We start from the raw sequence: 17,988 nt of genomic DNA on the forward strand, positions 1-17,988 counted from the left end.
TGAAAACCATCCCGACTGGGCTGTGGCTGCAGCTCTGGGGGTGGGATGGGGTCCCACAAGTCCTCGCTAGCCCCGGGCTTCACCCACCTCACACCCTGGAGCTTGGAGGGTCTCCTCCCAGCACCCCCAAGGCTGCTCCCTGTGCCCTCCTCAGGGGCTCCTACCCCTCAGCTGAGCCAGGCTCTCTGTTCTCCACCCAACGCTCCAAATCTAGGGACTTTCTACGACTGCACCTGTCACCGTGGCCCCGGACACGGGGCTCCATCTGCGCATCCACTACCTCTTGGTGAAACGGGAGGGAAGGACCCACTCCGTGAGGAGCTGCCTGTGCAGAGAACCAGGTGGCACGACGGGGTCCGCAGGCTGTGTGAGAGCCCAAGCCACCAGGGCAGGACTCGACACTGTCACCAAGGAGGCCTGCGAGCATCACCTCAGGCCCACGGCGGAGAAACCGCGAGCATCCATCGGCCCTCGGTACCCAAGGGCTTCCTTCCACGCAGGTGCGCAGCACCCTGAGCTCCACCGGAGCCCGACCTTGCCACGTACGGGAAGCACACTTACACCTGCTACGTCCCCCAGCGGCCAGAGCTACCCGCGGGCCAGCTCCCTGTGACCGTCCCGGTGGCGGCCTGGGCCGGGGTAGGGGTGCACAGTGAGCGGGACTCACACTCACGCAGTGCAGACGCTTACTGCGGGGTCCAGCAGGGCAGAGGCTGGGGCGGCCGCTGTCACGTAATGCCGCCAAGAAAGGGGTAGACGTGAGGGCGGAGGGGACCCACGGGCAGCCAGGAAAGGAAGCGGCACAGTGGGAGGCGATGGCGGGCGCCCCCAGCCGGCAGGGTCAAGCCAGGACATGTGTTCCTGGGGGCTCTACTCGCTCAGCCTGGGGTGCGCCCGGATGTGCAGACCCGCCCTGCAAAGCCGCTTGTGCTGGGCGCACACCTGGACCCGGCGCTGAAGCAGCAGGAGGACCTCTCTGCCCTGCAGCCTGGACTCCAGCTGAGGGACTCTGGGGGCACTTGGGGGATGGCCTGAGCTCAGGCCGGGTGGCCGCCCAGCACCTGTGGCCAGTGACCCGCACGGCCCTGCTGTGACGGCCGGGACTCCAGGTGCGGCCCAGGCCACACCCCCAGGTGTCAGCCACACGCGGAGGCACCCCCGCCATCAGGATGACAGCCCGTCGTGAGCCCTGGCAGTTCTGAGGGCCTGACCTCTCCCTCCATTCACAGAAGGGATCGGACCCCAGGAGATGGCCCGTGTGGAGCGGGGACGGTGCAGGCGTACCACTGCCACGCTGTGCTTGGAGCAGGCTGTCCCCACCGGGGCCTCACGTGGGATCATCTCAGGATCGAGGAGGGTTTATTCACAAGGGGAACAGCACACGGCCCCAGGGACAGAGCAGGAACCCTGGGCTGGAACAGGGGCTGCAGCTGCCCCAAGTCCCGGGAGGAGGGCCCCGGGCGGACTCACAGGGGGGATTGGGGGGTGATAAAGGGCCTGCCCTCCGTCTCCCTGCCGGTAAACCCAGCCAGAAGGTGAGGGGCCCTGGGGTGCCGGGGCTGCGGTCCACGCTGGATGGCCTCCTGGGGCCCGGGGCCCGGCAGAGACAGGTGGGCAGGGAGCTGCAGGACAGGCCCCAGCCAGGCCCCTGTGGGGTCAGCAGCGCAGCCAACCAGGCGGGCCAGGAGCCCACTGCGCACACGCCGGTAGCACGTAACTTTCCTTAGAAAGGACTTGTGAGCCAGGTGACTGGGGGGGAAGAGGCGGTGGAGAAGAAGGACAAGGAGTCAGAGGAAAGTCAAGAAAGAAGGCAGGTGGAGTGGAGCGGACCCGGAACAACGAACGACGGCCGAGGCCTGCGCCCACACGGCCTGAGAAGAGGCCGGACCAAGAGCAGCTGGTTAGCTTCCAAGTGAAACAAAAACAGCCCCTTCCCCAGAAATGTCACAGCAGCAGGCCCGGCCCTCCGAGTTCCGGCAGGGCAGGGGAGCGCTCACCTCCTCCGCTGCTCCATCATGGCCTGCTTCTCCCGGCGCTCCTGGAGGGCCCCGGCCCTGCTCTCGGGGGGCCTCCTGGGGGGAAGCGCTGCTCGCTGCGACGGTGCCAGGGCAGGCAGGATGCTCCGGAGGGAGGGCACCTTCCTTCTACCATCACGGCCCCTGCGATGGACACTCCCCCTCGGATAGCACTCGCTAGAACACAAACACGCAGCTCGTACAAGCGGAGCCAACGGGGCAGATGGTGGACACCCACGGAAGCCCGAGACCTGTGCGTTCCCAGCGCCCTGCACCCGGGGCTCCTGCCTGTGGAGGCTACGGGCGGCCCTGAGTCTGAAACACCGATGGGACTGCAGTGCCAGGGACAGGCTGGCCCTAACTCACCGGGGCAAGCACCCAGCCTCGATCTTGAGACACGGGGAGGGAGGAGGGGGGAGGGGGAAGGGGGGAGGGGGGAGGGAGGATGGGGAGGGAGAGGGCTCTGCATGGCCAGTGTGGGACAGGCCTGGCTGAGGTCACTGCTGCACCACGGTGGACACCTGCACTGTGTGCTTCTAGTACTTCCGTTGACCCTTATCATCGTTCAACGGTACTTTACATTTTTTTTTTTTTAATTTCAAGAATTTTCAAGCCTCAGAACAGGTGAAAGAAACTCCTGAACACCTGTCATGCAATAAATGCAAGTTTCCCATCTCCTTTTCAGTGCGGCCTGGCCCTGGCCTCTCAGACCGACTCTTCCAAGCTGTCCCTCCACGAAGCTGGACCCCCTCAGACACGCTGGACACGTGTCCCTGGTGTCCACAGAGCGGCGCCACGAACCGAGCAACCACGAGGATTCCATGCACCCCAGGAGCCAATTTCTGTCCCCCTGGAATGGCATGGCTCCCCTTGTGAATGTCTGACCTATATTCACCAGGAAATCTCTTCTTTGCACTTACACCCACACACGGGTGTGCACACCACACATGCGTGACACCATACATGCACCTAACACACACACTCGGGGGCTTTCTCTTGTGTGATCCCCTCCGGGGGGTCCCCGCTCTGGGTAACAATCCGAAGCCACGCTTAGCACACGTTGCACAGTAAATGCTGGCAAGGGCCCGCCTGACATCTGGAAAGACCTGACATCTGCAAAGTAACATCACAACCTCGGAAGGATCAAGAAAATACACATGGCTTCTAAGTTCTACCTGGAAACATGTCTTGGGTTGGAATGTTCTTTCTCCTTTGCGTTTAATGCTGCCTTGAGATGTGGAGGTAATTCCACTGGTAAGAGCTGGTTTTCAAGCACTACTGCTGGATCGTTCTCAACGATCTCCTGCCTCAACTTCCAAAAGCGCTTGATCTCTTCCTCACTCGGCCAGTCTTCTGGGGAATCGGTGGAATTTCTGAGCTCACTCAGGTCTAGCTTTTCAATGCGTGGGAAAAAGTCTGCCTTTTCTTTTAACATCCCCTCTTGATCCTGAGAGTTAATGATGTCTTTGTCAGGCACACCTTCTTGGGATAAATCCGACAAGGGCTGTGGCAGCAGACTTAGGTTCATCGTTGGAACTGGTGAAATCACTGGTAGGATAAAACGGCATTTTAGTTGACTCTCCTCCAACACCGGCTCCCCAGAATCAAACACACCCAGTGACCAGCACCCCTGGCAGAGAGGGTGGGGGTGGGGGGACAGTCTCCCTCTGCAGAGAGGGCCTGGGGGGGAGGGGACAGTCTTCCTCTGCAGAATGGGCCTGGGGAGGGAGGGGACAGTCTTCCTCTGCAGGGGGGGGGGAGGACAGTCTCCGTCTGCAGAGAGGGCCTGGGGGGGGGGGACAGTTTCCCTCTGCAGAGAGGGACTGGGAGGGGGGACAGTCTCCCTCTGCAGAGAGGGCCTGGGGGGGACCGTCTCCCTCTGCCCTGCGGCCCTCACACTCCATATAAATCTATGCAAATAAAAATACTTTTCTGTTTCCTCCTTATCCTAGATCTTTTAATATCTTTATTTCTGATCAATTTTTAGCCCATATCCCTACTGTTTTTGTTTGGCAATACTTTTGTGGACTTTAAACATTTGTATATCTGGGTAAATTACCTGAAAGAAAATGGGCCAGGAACGTTCTTGCCTTTAGGACTAGGCTCAAATGTCCCCTCGGCAGACTGACCCTGCACGAGCCACCCCACCTCCTGCAGCACCCCCAGGGCAGAATTAGGTCACAGGTCATGCCGACATAGACTCCTTTTTGGCTGTAGGTTCAAACTTGAAATAGAGACACTCTGCACGTTGGCATCCTCCGAGTGATGGCCCTGGATTCTGATCCGCACTTAAGAGATAAAGCTACTATATTCTTTGGGAAACAAGGAAATTCACGACTTGCAGTAACAGGTTGGCAGCAGACAAAACAGATGCTTGGAGCTGATGCTGGCGCTGCCACACGCCCTTGGCCTTCACCTTCACCGTTCCAGCGCGAGCTGGCCTCTTCTACGGGCAGCTGCGTGTCTGTGCCTGGGCGTTTTCTCTGGCACGTGAAGGCCAGCCTGCCGGGCTGGAGAACCGTGTGTCCAGCCCAGGAGAAGCCGTCCATTCCAAGCATGGCTGCTGCTGGAGCACGCATGCCCACTCCCTCGCTGCGCTGCAGTGTGACCGCGGGGCCTGTGTTCAGGTAGCCCTTCACAAATGTCAACGTGCACATGGACCCCCGGGGACCTTGTGACACCCAGGTCCTGACCTGGTCCATGTGGTAATTAACACCTGAGAGGCTCAGTGTGACCACTGAGGCCTGGTGGGGCTTCACCTGCTTCACGCAGCACCCAGCAGGCCCACGCTGGCGTCCAGGGCACCCCTGCCTGATTCCTCACCCGTGATGGCTCCCTCCTCCTCCCTATCTCCCTCCACTCAGCCTCCACGCTGCCCCCTGGGGTCACCTCCCCAATCAACCACTGGCCCTTGACTCCTGACTTAGGAGCTGCTTCTGCAAAACACAAACTAAGACACTTTGCAATTACAACCAACGTTTAAAATTATGCAGCTGGGGTCGTTTGTTTGGATTTAGGATAAAGATGATTTAGGCACAGCAGCACTTCCTAACCACTTTGGATGTCCCTTACATTTACTCAGATGGATTTAATTATTTACACACTTTGATAATATCACATAGATAACTATCGTGGCTGTTTCAAATATATGCATTTCCTCAATTCTAGAAATTATATTTTAAGTAGTAAAAATTTAGATATGTTGAAGTAAATTTCCAGACTATTTAATTTTTGTGAGCAATTACAATTCTTTTTTTTTTTAATTTTTATTTATTTATGATAGTCACAGAGAGAGAGAGAGAGAGAGGCAGAGACACAGGCAGAGGGAGAAGCAGGGTCCGTGCACCGGGAGCCCGACGTGGGATTCGATCCCAGGTCTCCAGGATCGCGCCCTGGGCCAAAGGCAGGCGCTAAACCGCTGCACCATCCAGGGATTCCCTAATTACAATTCTTTTATCTCTACTTTGTCTAAGTGTAGCTATGGTGCTCATTCACGATTAGATTCTATCATGAGCATGTGAGAACACCTGGCTGGCTGGCCCATACGTTGAAAACTTGGGATCAGGGATCCCTGGGTGGCGCAGCGGTTTGGCGCCTGCCTTTGGCCCAGGGCGCGATCCTGGAGACCCGGGATCAAATTCCACATCGGGCTCCCAGTGCATGGAGCCTGCTTTTCCCTCTGCCTGTGTCTCTGCCTCTCTCTCTCTCTCTGTGACTATCATAAATAAATAAATTAAAAAAAAATTAAAAAAAAAAAAAAGAAAAGAAAACTTGAGATCAAATGTTTAGTGAGCACCCACCAAAAAAGTGCCGAAGCCACTGCTCCTTCCCCAGGAGTAAGGGCCTTCTGCTGTGCTTGCTGTGCCTGAAGGTGGCTTGGTGGTGAGGACAGTTTTATCTGATTTATCCCACAGAGTTTTTACCAAAATCCACCCTAGACAGGCTCTATAATGGGCCCTGAGAATGCAAACCCAAGAACACAGAAACAAGAAAGACAGCTCTGACACATGGGCACGGACACCAGAACACGGTGTGAGTCCAGCAGAGGACACGTGGGGCCCCTGTGCATTCCTGTGACATCAGTAAGGAGACAGCCTCCCCAGGTCCTGGTTTTAACAAGCATTAACTTCAGTTCTAATGCAGAGTGCTGTAGTAATTGTCCCACAAACCTGGAGAAGTTAAATCCTGGGGCGCAGAGTGCTGGGCGGCATAGGTCTGCAGGAAGGCCAGGATAGCGCCCAGTCCCTTCTGCACAACGAGTGGAGCAGGGAACTCCAGAGGGCAGTGTCTCAGGTTCAGGGCTTTCAGTGTGGTCACGTTCCCTGTGAAGGAGAGGAAGAACCCAGAACTTCACACACTCTTCCATGGAATGAAACAGGGAGAGAATACTATTTTTGCACATTAAAGAAAAAAAAAGACCCTACTGAAAATTTTGTCTGAAAACAGAACAGATGTCTGCAATTTGCTTGGAAAAAAAAAGTCTTCAGGGAAGGCAGATCCCACAGATTAAGACCAGGCTAGTTACAAAAGTAAATAAATAAAAATAAAATGAATAGAAGCAGCACTAACAGCCCTCTGGCAAAAATCAGAATACAAACCTGCTATATTATCTAAAATGCCTATTTGCAATGACAAAAATCCTAAAAGGAACCTGTGACCCATTCTCAGGAAACAAGCAGTCACCAGAAACTGTCCTCAAGTCGGCTCAGACGTCGCAGTAAGCAACAAAAACTTCAACAATCACACATATGTTCAAAGGAATGAAGAAAACCATGTTTAAATAATTAAGGAAAAACATAGTAAAATGACTCAATAAGCAGAGAATGTCAACAAAAACAGAAATTATAAGAAAGAACCAAATAGCAGTTCTAGAGTTGAAATTAGAGACCGGGCCGTGCCCGGGGGGCCCCATCGGTGAAGCGTCTGCCTTGAGCTCAGGTCATGATCCCGGGGTCCTGGGATGGGGTCCCATGTCGGGCTCCCTGGCAGCGGGGCGTCTGCTTCTCCCTCTGCCTCTGCCGCTCACTCCGCTCGTGCCCACTTTCTCTGTCTCTCTCTCCCTCTTGCTGTCTCTCAAATAAATAAATGGAATTTAAAAAAAAAAAAAAAAAAGGAAAGGAAAGAAATTACAAAGACCAGGATGAGAATTCCACCAAAGGGGACCCAAGAGCAGATACAAGATGACAGAAGAGACAAGTGGACTGGAAATAAAAAGTATCTGATCCAACGAAGAGCGAGAAGAACGATGAAATCAGGACCGCATCAGCGGCCTATGGAACAGCAGCACGTACGCTGACCCGCGGAAACGCGGCGAGAGCCCCAGAGGACGAGAGGGGTGAGCAGAGTGCTCCGTGAGGACACCACGCAAATGCGCCCCAGCGTGGTGACACACAGCAGTGGGGCATCCAGGACGTTCAACAACCAAGTAAGATAAGCCAAAGGCAATCACGCTCAGAAACATCAAAACCACTGAAAGACAAAGAAACATAAATGATCTTAAAAATAGAGCAAGAGGGGATCCCTGGGTGGCGCAGCGGTTTGGTGCTTGCCTTTGGCCCAGGGCGCGATCCTGGAGACCCAGGATCGAATCCCACGTCGGGCTCCTGGTGCATGGAGCCTGCTTCTCCCTCTGCCTGTGTCTCTGCCTCTTTCTCTCTCTCTCTCTCTCACTGTGTGCCTATCATGAATAAATAAAATTAAAAAAAAAATAGAGCAAGAGAAACAAGGGGACAAGGAGAGTGACTTTGGTCAAAGGACAGGGAACAGCATATTCAAATTCAGATTCAGGTGCCCTGAATCTACCAAAACTGTCCTGCAGAAATATAGACGGAACGAAGACATTCCCAGCTGATGCAGGTGGAGGGGCGCACCGCAGCTGGCCTGCAGCAAGTCACAAGCTGAATGAGTCATTTAACGCCCCCTGCCCCCCAACCCGCTGCACCCACCATCGCAGGGCCCGCGGACAACCACTCAACTGAATGAGGAATGAGTTGAGCAGCAGGAGACGGAACCTGCAAACTCAAAGACAAGTTAACAGAAAGTAATACAGACTGGGACAAACCGGGACAAGGAGAAAAGGGGACAGGAAGAGAAGCGCGTACTCGAGGCACATGGGGCAGAAGCAAAACCCCAACGTCCATGTACCTGGAGGAGGAGAGCAGAGCGAGAAAGAAGCCAGGTCTATGGAAATAATGTCGATAGCCAGGGATTTGCCAAATCTGATTAACGTTATCAGTAAACAGATTCCAGAAGCTCCGTCAATACAAATAAAGTCAATACAAAGAAAGCCACCCCCAGGCACATCGCAGACAAACTGCTAAAAATCAAACATGAAGAGAGGAATTTTAAGCAGCCCGACCAAAGAGGTGCATCACTTAAAAATAAAAAAAACATTAAGACTGACAGCTGACTTTTCAACAGACGCTAGAAGCCAGAAGACAATACAGACATTTTTTTTTTTTCAAGAAAGACATTTTTAAAGTAGTGAAAACATCTCTGAAATCTGGGTTCCTGTTACTCAGCCACATATTCTTCAAAAATGATGGAAAAGTAAAGATGCCTTTTTAGAAAATCAAACTTGAAAAATTCATCACCCAGCGACTAAATGATAATACTAAAGAGAGATATTCAGACCAAGACCGTCAGTCATCGCAGATGGAAGCGAGGAACTTTGAGAAATGAAGGATAAACACGTAATAAAATATAAATAAATACCGACAGTTTAGCGTCTGCTGGATTTGCAGCAAGATGTAAAAGCAAAATCTATGAAACCACCGCACGAGAGGCAGGGGGTGCTGGCCGAGGCCGTGCAGGGAAGCGTCCGGGGGGCTGCTACCCGGGCAGGCACGGGGTGGGGGGACAGTCTGGCCCCCAGGGTGCAGCAGCTCCACTCCCGGCCAGGCGCCGGCAGATAACGGTTCGCAGAAAATGGGCCCAGAATGAACCACCCGCGGGCAGACAGAAATGGGAGGCAGGCAGAAGCTAGAGGGCGGATGACACGCCGTGCGGTATCCCTATGGCTTTCGGCCTGCGGGAAGGCCCCGGAGAGCGCCACGCCGCCCCACGCGGCCGTCACGACGTGCAGCGCGGGGGACACACTGCAGGGCCACCCCACAGCACCTCAGCAGTGAAGCCGTGGGCTCCAGGGAGAAGGGGGCCGCAGAGGGAGCCCTCCGGCTCGGGCAACGTTCTGCACACACACCCACGGCACGCCCTGACCCTCCCACGCACAGGACAGGCGGCAAACAGCATGGCCACAGCTGGAGCCCACTGCCGGACACAGAGTCTGGAGTCCTAGTCCTCTCAACTGAACTACCTATTTATTAAAAAAAATCAATGCTCTGAAGAAGAATATAACAGAATCTAGAATCTCTACAATGTATCACAAGGTCTAAGATATAATCCAAAAAATTATTTAAAAGATAGGTTTATATCAAATGAAAAAAAAAATGAGAACACAGTAGAAGAGTAAAAACTGTTAAATATGAAAATTCTAAGACTGGAAACACAGTCGCTGAAAAAAATTACTAGTCAATTTTCACAGCCAATTGGAGATGACAGGAAAGACTCATAAACTTGAAGATGTCGATCTATCTTCCCTGAAGACCAAAAAAATGACTTTTTAAAATATACTTTTTAAAATGTAGGGCAGCCCCGGTGGCGCAGCGGTTTGGCGCCGCCTACAGCCTGGGGTGTGATCCTGGGGACCCGGATAGGGTCCCACGTCGGGCTCCCTTCATGGAGCCTGCTTCTCCTCTTTCTCCTCTGAATAAATAAAATATTTTTTTTTTATAAAGTCTTTAAAAAAAAAACGCAGAGGTTGTCTGGCTCAGTCAGTGAAGCACCTGATTCTTGATTTTAGCTCAGGTCACGATCCCAGGATCCTGGGATTGAGCCCCGCCTCAGGGTCCCTGCTTGGTAGGAAGTCTGCTGGTCTCCCTCCCTCTCCCTCTGTCCACCACCCCTGCCCCGCGTGCAGACAGACAGACACACACACACAGGCACACACACTCTCTCTCTGCCTTAAATAAATCTTAAAAATAAATAAGTAAAAAAGGCAGGGGTTACCTGACTGGATAAAAGAGTGAAGCTAACTGTATCCTTCCTACTAGCAACGACAGGTTGGAAATAAAAGAATGGGAAAACATAGGTCATGCAAAGAGTGAGCAGAAGGAGGTTGGAGAGGCCGCGCTGGCACGCACCGAACGGCCAGAAAGCGTATGACACAGCTCCACGTCGCTGGCCGTCGGAGCGCGCGCACGGGAACCGCAGCGGGGCACCACGACGTACACCAGAGTAACAAAGACAACACGAAAACATTTTAAAAATCCCTAATTTGTATTCAACCAGTAACATAGTATCCAACTACGGAAAGCAAAAGCTGACAGATGTAAAACGAAAGGCAGACAAAGGCACAATCACAGTTGGGAGATTGTCACATACTCCTCCAGGCGCTGACGAAATAAACGGACACCAACGCGAGGACGGAGGTCGTCTGAACGCTGTGACTAAGCCACCCGACCGGACTCGGTACCTGCAACAGCACACCAAGTAGCAACGTGAGAACACACGTTTCCCCAGCGCACAGGGGGGTGTTTACACCAGAGAGAACACATCCCGGGCCAGAGCACACCTGGGCAGGTTTCAGACAAGTTTCACAGCGTACGTGGCATTCAAGGAGAACTCCATAAAAGGAAGAGCATTAGAAGTCTCCCGTTGTCTGTAAGTCAAGCAAAACACAAAGAGCCCACGGGTCACAGTGAACATCCGAAAATATTCTGAGCTCACTGATGACAAAGATGCCGCATGCTGCGGCTCGCGGGAGCAGCCAAGGCAGCGCCTGGGGGAAGACGCGGTCGTGACTGCACAGACTACAAAGGAAAGGTCTAAAACCAGTGACTTGAGCCTCCAACTCCATTGGTTGGAAAAAGAGCAGCAAATCAAACCCAAAGAATCACAGATAGTAAAGCGCAGATCCGATGCACAACCGAGAAGGTCGTCTCCTGCTTCCGCACAGCAGGGAAGACCAAGGAAAATGAGGACGCCGCACCTGTCCGTCCCCGTGGACGGCCCCCGGAGCACGGTGGTGAGCCACAGCTGCGAGTCACCCGCAACACACGCCGCTACGACTCAGGCCAAGGTCGAAAGCAGGGCCCTGCCGACACACACTGCAGGGAGAGGGCGGCGGTGAGGCCGTCCACGCGCGCGGGAGGCCGCACCGGTCCTGGGGCCCTGGCCACTGCGCGCGGCGACAGAGCCCTTCGTTTTGATTATTTCTCCGCGTCCGTCCGTCCGTCCGTCCGTCCTACTTTCTGCGTGGAATACAAACTACGGCACTAACAGCGCTCGCGAGCTGCGACCTGAGAGCCCAGGAAGGACGAAGGAGAAGGGATTCTAGATACGAGCCAGCTCGCCCCCTACGACCTGCCTTAGGTTTCCGCTACAGGTTCTGGGCACCGAAAAAGGCAGCATTTTAAAGCCAGCTTTTTATTTTATTTTTTTAAATTTTTAATAAAGAGTTTATTTATTCATGAGAGACACACACAGAGAGAGGCAGAGACACAGGCAGAGGGAGAAGCAGGCTCCATGCAGGGAGCCCGATGCAGGACTCGATCCTGGGATCACACCCTGGGCCAAAGGCAGAGGCTCAGCCGCTGAGCCACCCAGGCCTCCCTAAAGCCAGCTTTTGATAACACTTACCCAGCTCCACAGGTAACATCTTGATAGGATTTCTTTCTAAAAGCAAAGTTTTCAAATGCCTTAAAAACAAAACAAAAATTATATCATTTAAAAAGCAAAAAAGGAAATGACCCTCCCAAAATGACACCATCAAATGTCTTCCTTTGCCTCTTCTTTCAGGAGAGGACTTGAGTGCAGGTGCACACGCTCGCTGCACACGGACGGCACGTGGCCCCCTTCCCCCCACCCTCCCCCACGTCTCAGCAGAGGGCCAGGCCTCAGTGCACTGACCTCCGAGGCCGGGCGACTCTCTGCTGGGGGGGCGGCCTCGCACCTGTGGGGTGCTCAGCAGCACCCTGGTCTCCACCCGCCAGGGCCAGTAGTGCCCCCTCCCAGGTCGGGACAAGCACGAGATCTCAGGGCGTTGCTGAATCTCTGCTGCGGACCACGTGGCCCCACGGCGGGGACAGGTGCTTGGACCGCCAATGTCCCGCGACGTCCTCACCTGCACCAGGCTTCCCGAGTGTGCCCTGAGGGCTCCCACACTAAGACGCTCTGTGAACACGTCTCCCCGGGTCCAGATGCTCGGGAGCCTTCTGCTGCACGGCACGCCCACCCCGCTGGGCGGATAACGGGCAGCGAAGGGCTCTGCGCAGCCTCAAGGAAACGTGGTACAAGGGGCGTTTCTCTAAGCCTTTGACTCCAGAGCCCTTCCCTCCGAACACCCAGAACATCTCCCATAAAACCTCGCACAAAACAGACAGATGGAGAGATAGGATGCAGGGCGCCCGCTAAAAACTTACTAATTGGATGATATGGAAAAATGAACATCTCACGTTAAATTCTATCCTGCCCCTTTTACTTTTTATGCTTCTTCCATTTTTCACATTTAATTCTTAAGACTGTCTCATACACTAAGAATACATTTCTTTTTCTCCTTTACTTTTTAGTGAGCACCAGCTGAAATCTGGTATAAGGAGACTCGGGGGCTCACGCTTCCAGCCTAGGGTGGGCGTCCAGGCGCAGAGCGGGACCTTCCACCCCTGCCCCCTGTACCTGCATCACCCTGGGCCTCCCCAAGACTTTGGGAGAATTGTTGAATCCGCTGTCCTACTCCACCCCCAGGGACGGTCTCCAGCCAGCACACCCACACCGCAGCCCAGGGCACGCGGGAACTGCTGCCTGCCGGGCGGGGAGGGCCTCGCAAACCCCTGGAGCAAAGCACCCCACTGCCGTCGCCTCTCTCGCTGCCCGGAGCAGCCCCAGGAAGCCACCGGGAGGACCGAGGGGCCGCATGGAGTCCAAGCTGCGTCCCCCGGCTTTAGTTCTCCCGAAGGAAGAGACAGGAGCAGCCGAGCACACCTGCAAATCCCACAAAGGAATCAACGCTGTGGGGAGAGGGAGACCGTCTCAAGCCTCATTTCACCTTGGACGGTGAGAAAATTAAAGTCCAACATCACAACTGACTGGGGTCCCCAAGATTTGAAAGGAAGAAGACGATTTCACAGGCATGGGATCGAGAGTTCCATTATTCCAGTTAAATTAAGTTTGGTTTTTGGATTGGCCACTTCAAAGGAAAACCGATCACTTGAAGATTAGACAATTTTCTTTCTGTTTACTCTCTTGGGTTTTCCCTATTAGTTGAAGTTTTAAAAGAACGGACTTTGTGAACTAAACTTTTCTTGACGTACACGAAGGTGAATCATTTCAACTACTGGTTTTTGGTTTAGCCCCTTTTCGTTGGGTGATACAACAGGCCAGGGTGGGCCGGTGGCCGCTCTCTGGAAGATGCACACACTCTGCGCCCGGGCGGCAGGTGGGCAGGTGCCCTGGACTCCCCAACGGCAGGTCGGGTCCGGCCAGTCAGCGTGACCCCTGCTGGCCTGGGGGGCGGAGGTGGGGGGCGGAGCCCACGGGAAGCAACCACGCACCAGAAAGTGGACCCGAGCAATGGTATGTTTGAATCCTCTCGTGCACACTGAATAACAAGTTTATGAATGTTGACCCCTTAACACCATCAGCCGCCCCCCGGTAACGTCACAACTTCCCACTGAACGTACAGATCCAGCCGCTGCGTTGGGGCTGCTGCCCGAGGAGGGAGGCGCGGACACATTTTCTGGGTCCCTGCTAGCAGGCTCACACATCCGAGACAGCGAGTAGGGGGAGACCAGTAATACTGCATTGCTTTAATGAGGCTTTTTGGAAAGTTTAAAGCTTTTAATAAACCCATAATTACTTAACATTTCTGATTAATATGTTTCAGCTCTTCGGCAAGTTGATCTAATTTTAATGACATAATGAGCTATAAATCACATGCAAAATTATATCTTAAACAGTATTAAGCAGCTGGCTTTGACTGGCAAAATCGAAGGATTCCAAAACTGGAGGACTGTGGACTTCCTTTATAGGACAGAGCCGAGTTCGGGGAACGGGTTCTATTTATTTACCCTTTGAGTAGCAACCCCCCCCTCTTGGCTGTGCGAGTGCCACAATTTATAGACAGAAAGCACTAAATTATCCTCAACACAAAGGATGGGGGCCTTGGGGAGAACAAAGCCTTCCCAGCCGGGCCTGAACCACAAGCTCAGAACACTCACGAGGCCGTCAAGCTGCAGGGGACACGGTGGACGCAGGCCCAGGGAAGCCTCGGCCACCTGTCACGCAGCCCTGGTTGGTGCCAAGGACACGGTTCTGTGCGTCCGGTGGCACAACTCACAGCAGGCGATCTGCTCTGCAGACCCCGACGACCCCAGGAGCTCTGGGAAGGCAGCTCCTGGCTCTGACTCCCCCCTGCTGGACACCCCAGCTCATCATCAGAAATTAGCCGCTTCCTTGCGCAGCCTGAGAGGCACAGATGATTCACAGAGATCTTCTCTTACTGCTACATGTGACAGAATACTCTCAAAAATTGCTTTGAAAAACAGTGAGGTGCAGTTGAGACAAGTGAAGGGCCTTACGCAGACCCCCACTCTGCTCTTCACAGCGGCCGCCGTGGCTCTCCGCGGACACCATTACTCACGTGAGAACCGGGGGTCGCCCTTGGACACCTGTCTGCTTCCCACGCCCTGGATCCGGCCTGAACCCGCTGGCTCTCAGGCCCACCTGCAGCTCTGCTCTGTCAGCCTTGCTCAGGCCGCAGCCTCTCGCAGGGTCGTCGTCCCGGCCTCCTGCCACCGCCCTCGCCCCTCCTCACAGTGACCTCGAAGCCAAGTCGAATTCCACCCCTCTCCATTCAAACCCTCCGTGACTCCCAAGTTCTTTCAAAACGAAAGCCAACATTGCCTGCCCACCTCTCCCTCCTGCGTCCTGGCACGCTGGCCTCCTTGCGGCCCCGCATCCGCCAGGCGCACACACACCCGGGGCCTACGTGTATGCTCTCCTCCGCCCAGGAGGCACCGACACTAAAGGCGATCCTACAGTGTCTACGAGGTTTTCATAGGGAGGGTGTGGGAGCTGGAGGCGTTGAGGTCAGGACAGGAGGCCGAGCTCACAGTGAGTGTGTGCAGGTCCCCAGGGAGCGAGGAGGCCAGCTGACGGTGGGCTGCTGACCGGGGCCACGTGAGGAGGAGGGAGAGAGGCAGGGCATTCGTTCCAGAAGCGGGGGTGCTAGGAAATCCCTGGATCAGAGCAGCAGGAACGTGGCAGGATAGCACGCATTGCTTACTCTGGGGTTTCCCGACCCTTCTGGCAGCTTTGCAGGGTACCAGTCAGAGCTGGAACCAGATGTGCATAAACCTCATGGTTGGCCCAGCAAAGGCACGGTGGCTACCAGCATCCTTTGTGCTATTAAATATCCTACGTTATGACTACGGTTACGTGCATTTGGTACATTCATTCACTGCATCGATCAGCTGGCTCTAAAAATAGCATCAAACACTTCTAAGCTGACACCGAAACTCAATCAGGACTTGGAGCTAAGCAGCAGGCACTCGGACATCTTAAAACAGGATGGCTTCTTAAAATCTGAGAATATAAACACGCAACTTACTTGTGAGACCCAATCCCAGAAGGAAGGGCTTTAATCCTATTATGGCGGAGGTCCAGCCAGGTGAGCTTTGGCAGTAGCTGGAAGAAATCTTTAGGAATCTCGCAGAGGGCATTTCTTTGAAGATGCAATTGCTTCCAGGGAAAAGGAAAGAGAACGTCTCGTCAACTAACTACATTTTAAAACACGATACGTCCTAAAGCGCTTCCAGAACCACAGGCTTTTGCCCTCATGCGTAGCAAGTGAGAAGAGAACCCGCGACATCTTGGCCTTGGATAGCTGAAGCCGCAGACGAGGGGCAGAAAGGAAAGCTCCGGGGCTGGAGAGTGACCCCCGGCTGACGGCTCAGCCACCAGCACGCACACACCAGCTTTCTCTACAAACACGCTTTAACACCAAACCGACTCCCCACGTGTGAAATCCCTGTCCCCCTTCCCGGGCCCCGCTGTTCCCACCCCTTCCCTAGTGCCCGCACAGCAGCCCGAGGTAACTGGCCAGGGGCAGGCGGCACGAGCCAAGTCTGGTCCCAGGGACTCATCCCAAGCAAAGAGGGAAACTGAGACACACGCACTACGCTTCGGCCTCGGCCCCACCCCGCTGCTCCACGCGCCAAGATGCAGGGGGAGGAGAGGGCCACCCCGCGGCGTAAAAAGGTGCGTGTAAGTCCACAGTCACGGTGTGGCACCATCGTGGGTCATTTCTTTCAAGTAGGCTCCATGCCCAGGCGGAGTCCAAGCTGGGGCCTAAGCCGGCAACTGAGATCACGAGGCCGACGCTCACACGACTAAGTCACACGGGGGCCCCAGTGATGGGTAATTTTAAAAATCTCTCTTAATGCTGCTGTTACATGTTGTATTTGCTTGACTTGTAGGTCGCGTGAGCACGGATCCAACACCACCACCACTGGGGCAGCACAGATGTTAAGAGCACTGGCCGGGGAGCCCGACTTTCTGGGTTCAAACCTACTAGATTTGGGAACCTCATTGGCTGTGTGACTTTGAGCAGGTGCCCAAACCTCTGTGTGCGCCAATGTCCCCACCTGTCACCTGGGCCACGGGACCCACCCGCCTGGTGCACTAAGTGAGCAGCGCCAGGTAGCAGCAGCAGCCAGCCGACTGGGGACCCGGCCGCCCCCACTCCCAGATCTGCCTCCGATGCCAGCCTCTGAGTCCCCTCACGGGTTGCGGCGGGGGCTTTGCAAGCGCATGGAAAATGCAGTGGCCGGTCACCCCGCGGGCAGGGGGCAGTCTCGGGGACACGGTCTGGTGGTTACGTGGGCACAGTGCATGCGCACCTCGGGGTGAGCCCGCTCTGGCTCCAGGCTTCCGGGGCCTGCTCCCCCTCGGGCCAAGCCATTGTAGCGCTCAGCTCTGAAACCCCAGATCCTCCTCGACGCCAGAAGACGGAATCTAGAAAGGCAGGGGACACGGCACTGCTCTCTGCAAGGGCTCTTCCAGGACACAGCGAGGCGGCCCCTCCTCTTGGGTCTGGCGGGACGACAGCGTTCCCGTGCCCCGCGACGGCACGTCTCTGGAAGTGCGGCTGGGGGCTCCGGAGACTGCTGCCCCGCCTGCACGCGCCCGTCACCCCTGGAAGGCACAGCGCTGAGCGGCCACCTCGCGCCGGGACTGGCCGCCGTGGTAAGAACGCTGGCAGTCACTGTTTTCTGAGAGGCGCGAACAGGTTCGCTGTTTCTTTATTAAGCCTGAAGAACACTTGGAATTTCCTCCTCCTTCCTTGATGCCCAGAGGCCCCAGAAATCCCATGACCCGTGGGAGTTCCGGATCACAGCTGGGAGCGTCTGCCCTGGGCCGGGGCAGCCCTGACGACCCAGGGGTTCACTCGGAGACGTCGGCGCTCAGCGGAGGAGCAGGAGCAGCGCCGCCCTGGCCGCAAACATGTGACCAGCGCAGCGGGCTCTAGCGAGTGCAGCGCCGCTTAACATCTGCGGCTGCAGCTTTGTGCCAGCGCCCAGAATGTCCGCCAGCACCGTAACGGCGCAGTGTGGCCCGGTGCACGGGGCTGTGCACAGCGGACACTGTGCGTCACGCGGCTTAATTCTCGGAACAGCCCATAAAAATAGTCTCGTGCTCATGTTCCAGGTGAAGACAATGAGGTTCAAGGGAATTAGTGAGTCCTAGGCAGCAGGAGCCCTGCTGGTGAGCACTCTTCCCCGCTCACGTCAACATGGGGCAGACCTCATTCTAGAAATCCCAGGGGATGGGGATCCGTGGGTGGCTGTGCAGTTTAGCACCGCCTTCAGCCCAGAGCGTAACCCCGGGGTCCCGGGATCGAGTCCCACACCCGGCT

General features: G+C 55.1%; 1 protein-coding gene across 7 annotated transcripts in view; it reads right to left on the reverse strand.

The window, feature by feature from the left end:
• The window catches only part of LRRC27 (leucine rich repeat containing 27), a 36,202-nt gene that overhangs the window by 15,335 nt on the left and 2,879 nt on the right, over nucleotides 1-17,988 (reverse strand). For 5 of the 7 annotated variants that reach the window (XR_012020369.1, XM_072804813.1, XM_072804809.1 and 2 more), the window contains 5 exons: nucleotides 15,682-15,812; nucleotides 11,715-11,773; nucleotides 6,185-6,337; nucleotides 3,191-3,563; nucleotides 1,998-2,192 (listed from right to left, as the gene is read on the reverse strand). Coding sequence is in view for 6 of the 7 variants with exons in the window: in XM_072804809.1 (XP_072660910.1) it covers nucleotides 1,998-2,192; nucleotides 3,191-3,563; nucleotides 6,185-6,337; nucleotides 11,715-11,773; nucleotides 15,682-15,812 (911 nt within the window). In the remaining variant the exon portion in view is untranslated. Of the gene's footprint in view, nucleotides 1-1,997; nucleotides 2,193-3,190; nucleotides 3,564-6,184; nucleotides 6,338-11,714; nucleotides 11,774-15,681; nucleotides 15,813-16,972; nucleotides 17,088-17,988 lie in introns of all 7 variants that reach the window. The other 2 variants (XM_072804812.1, XM_072804814.1) reach the window with 2 other exon arrangements.

This window comes from Canis lupus, chromosome 29 (genome assembly GCF_048164855.1).
Source record: "Canis lupus baileyi chromosome 29, mCanLup2.hap1, whole genome shotgun sequence".
Classification (NCBI taxonomy): domain Eukaryota; kingdom Metazoa; phylum Chordata; class Mammalia; order Carnivora; family Canidae; genus Canis; species Canis lupus.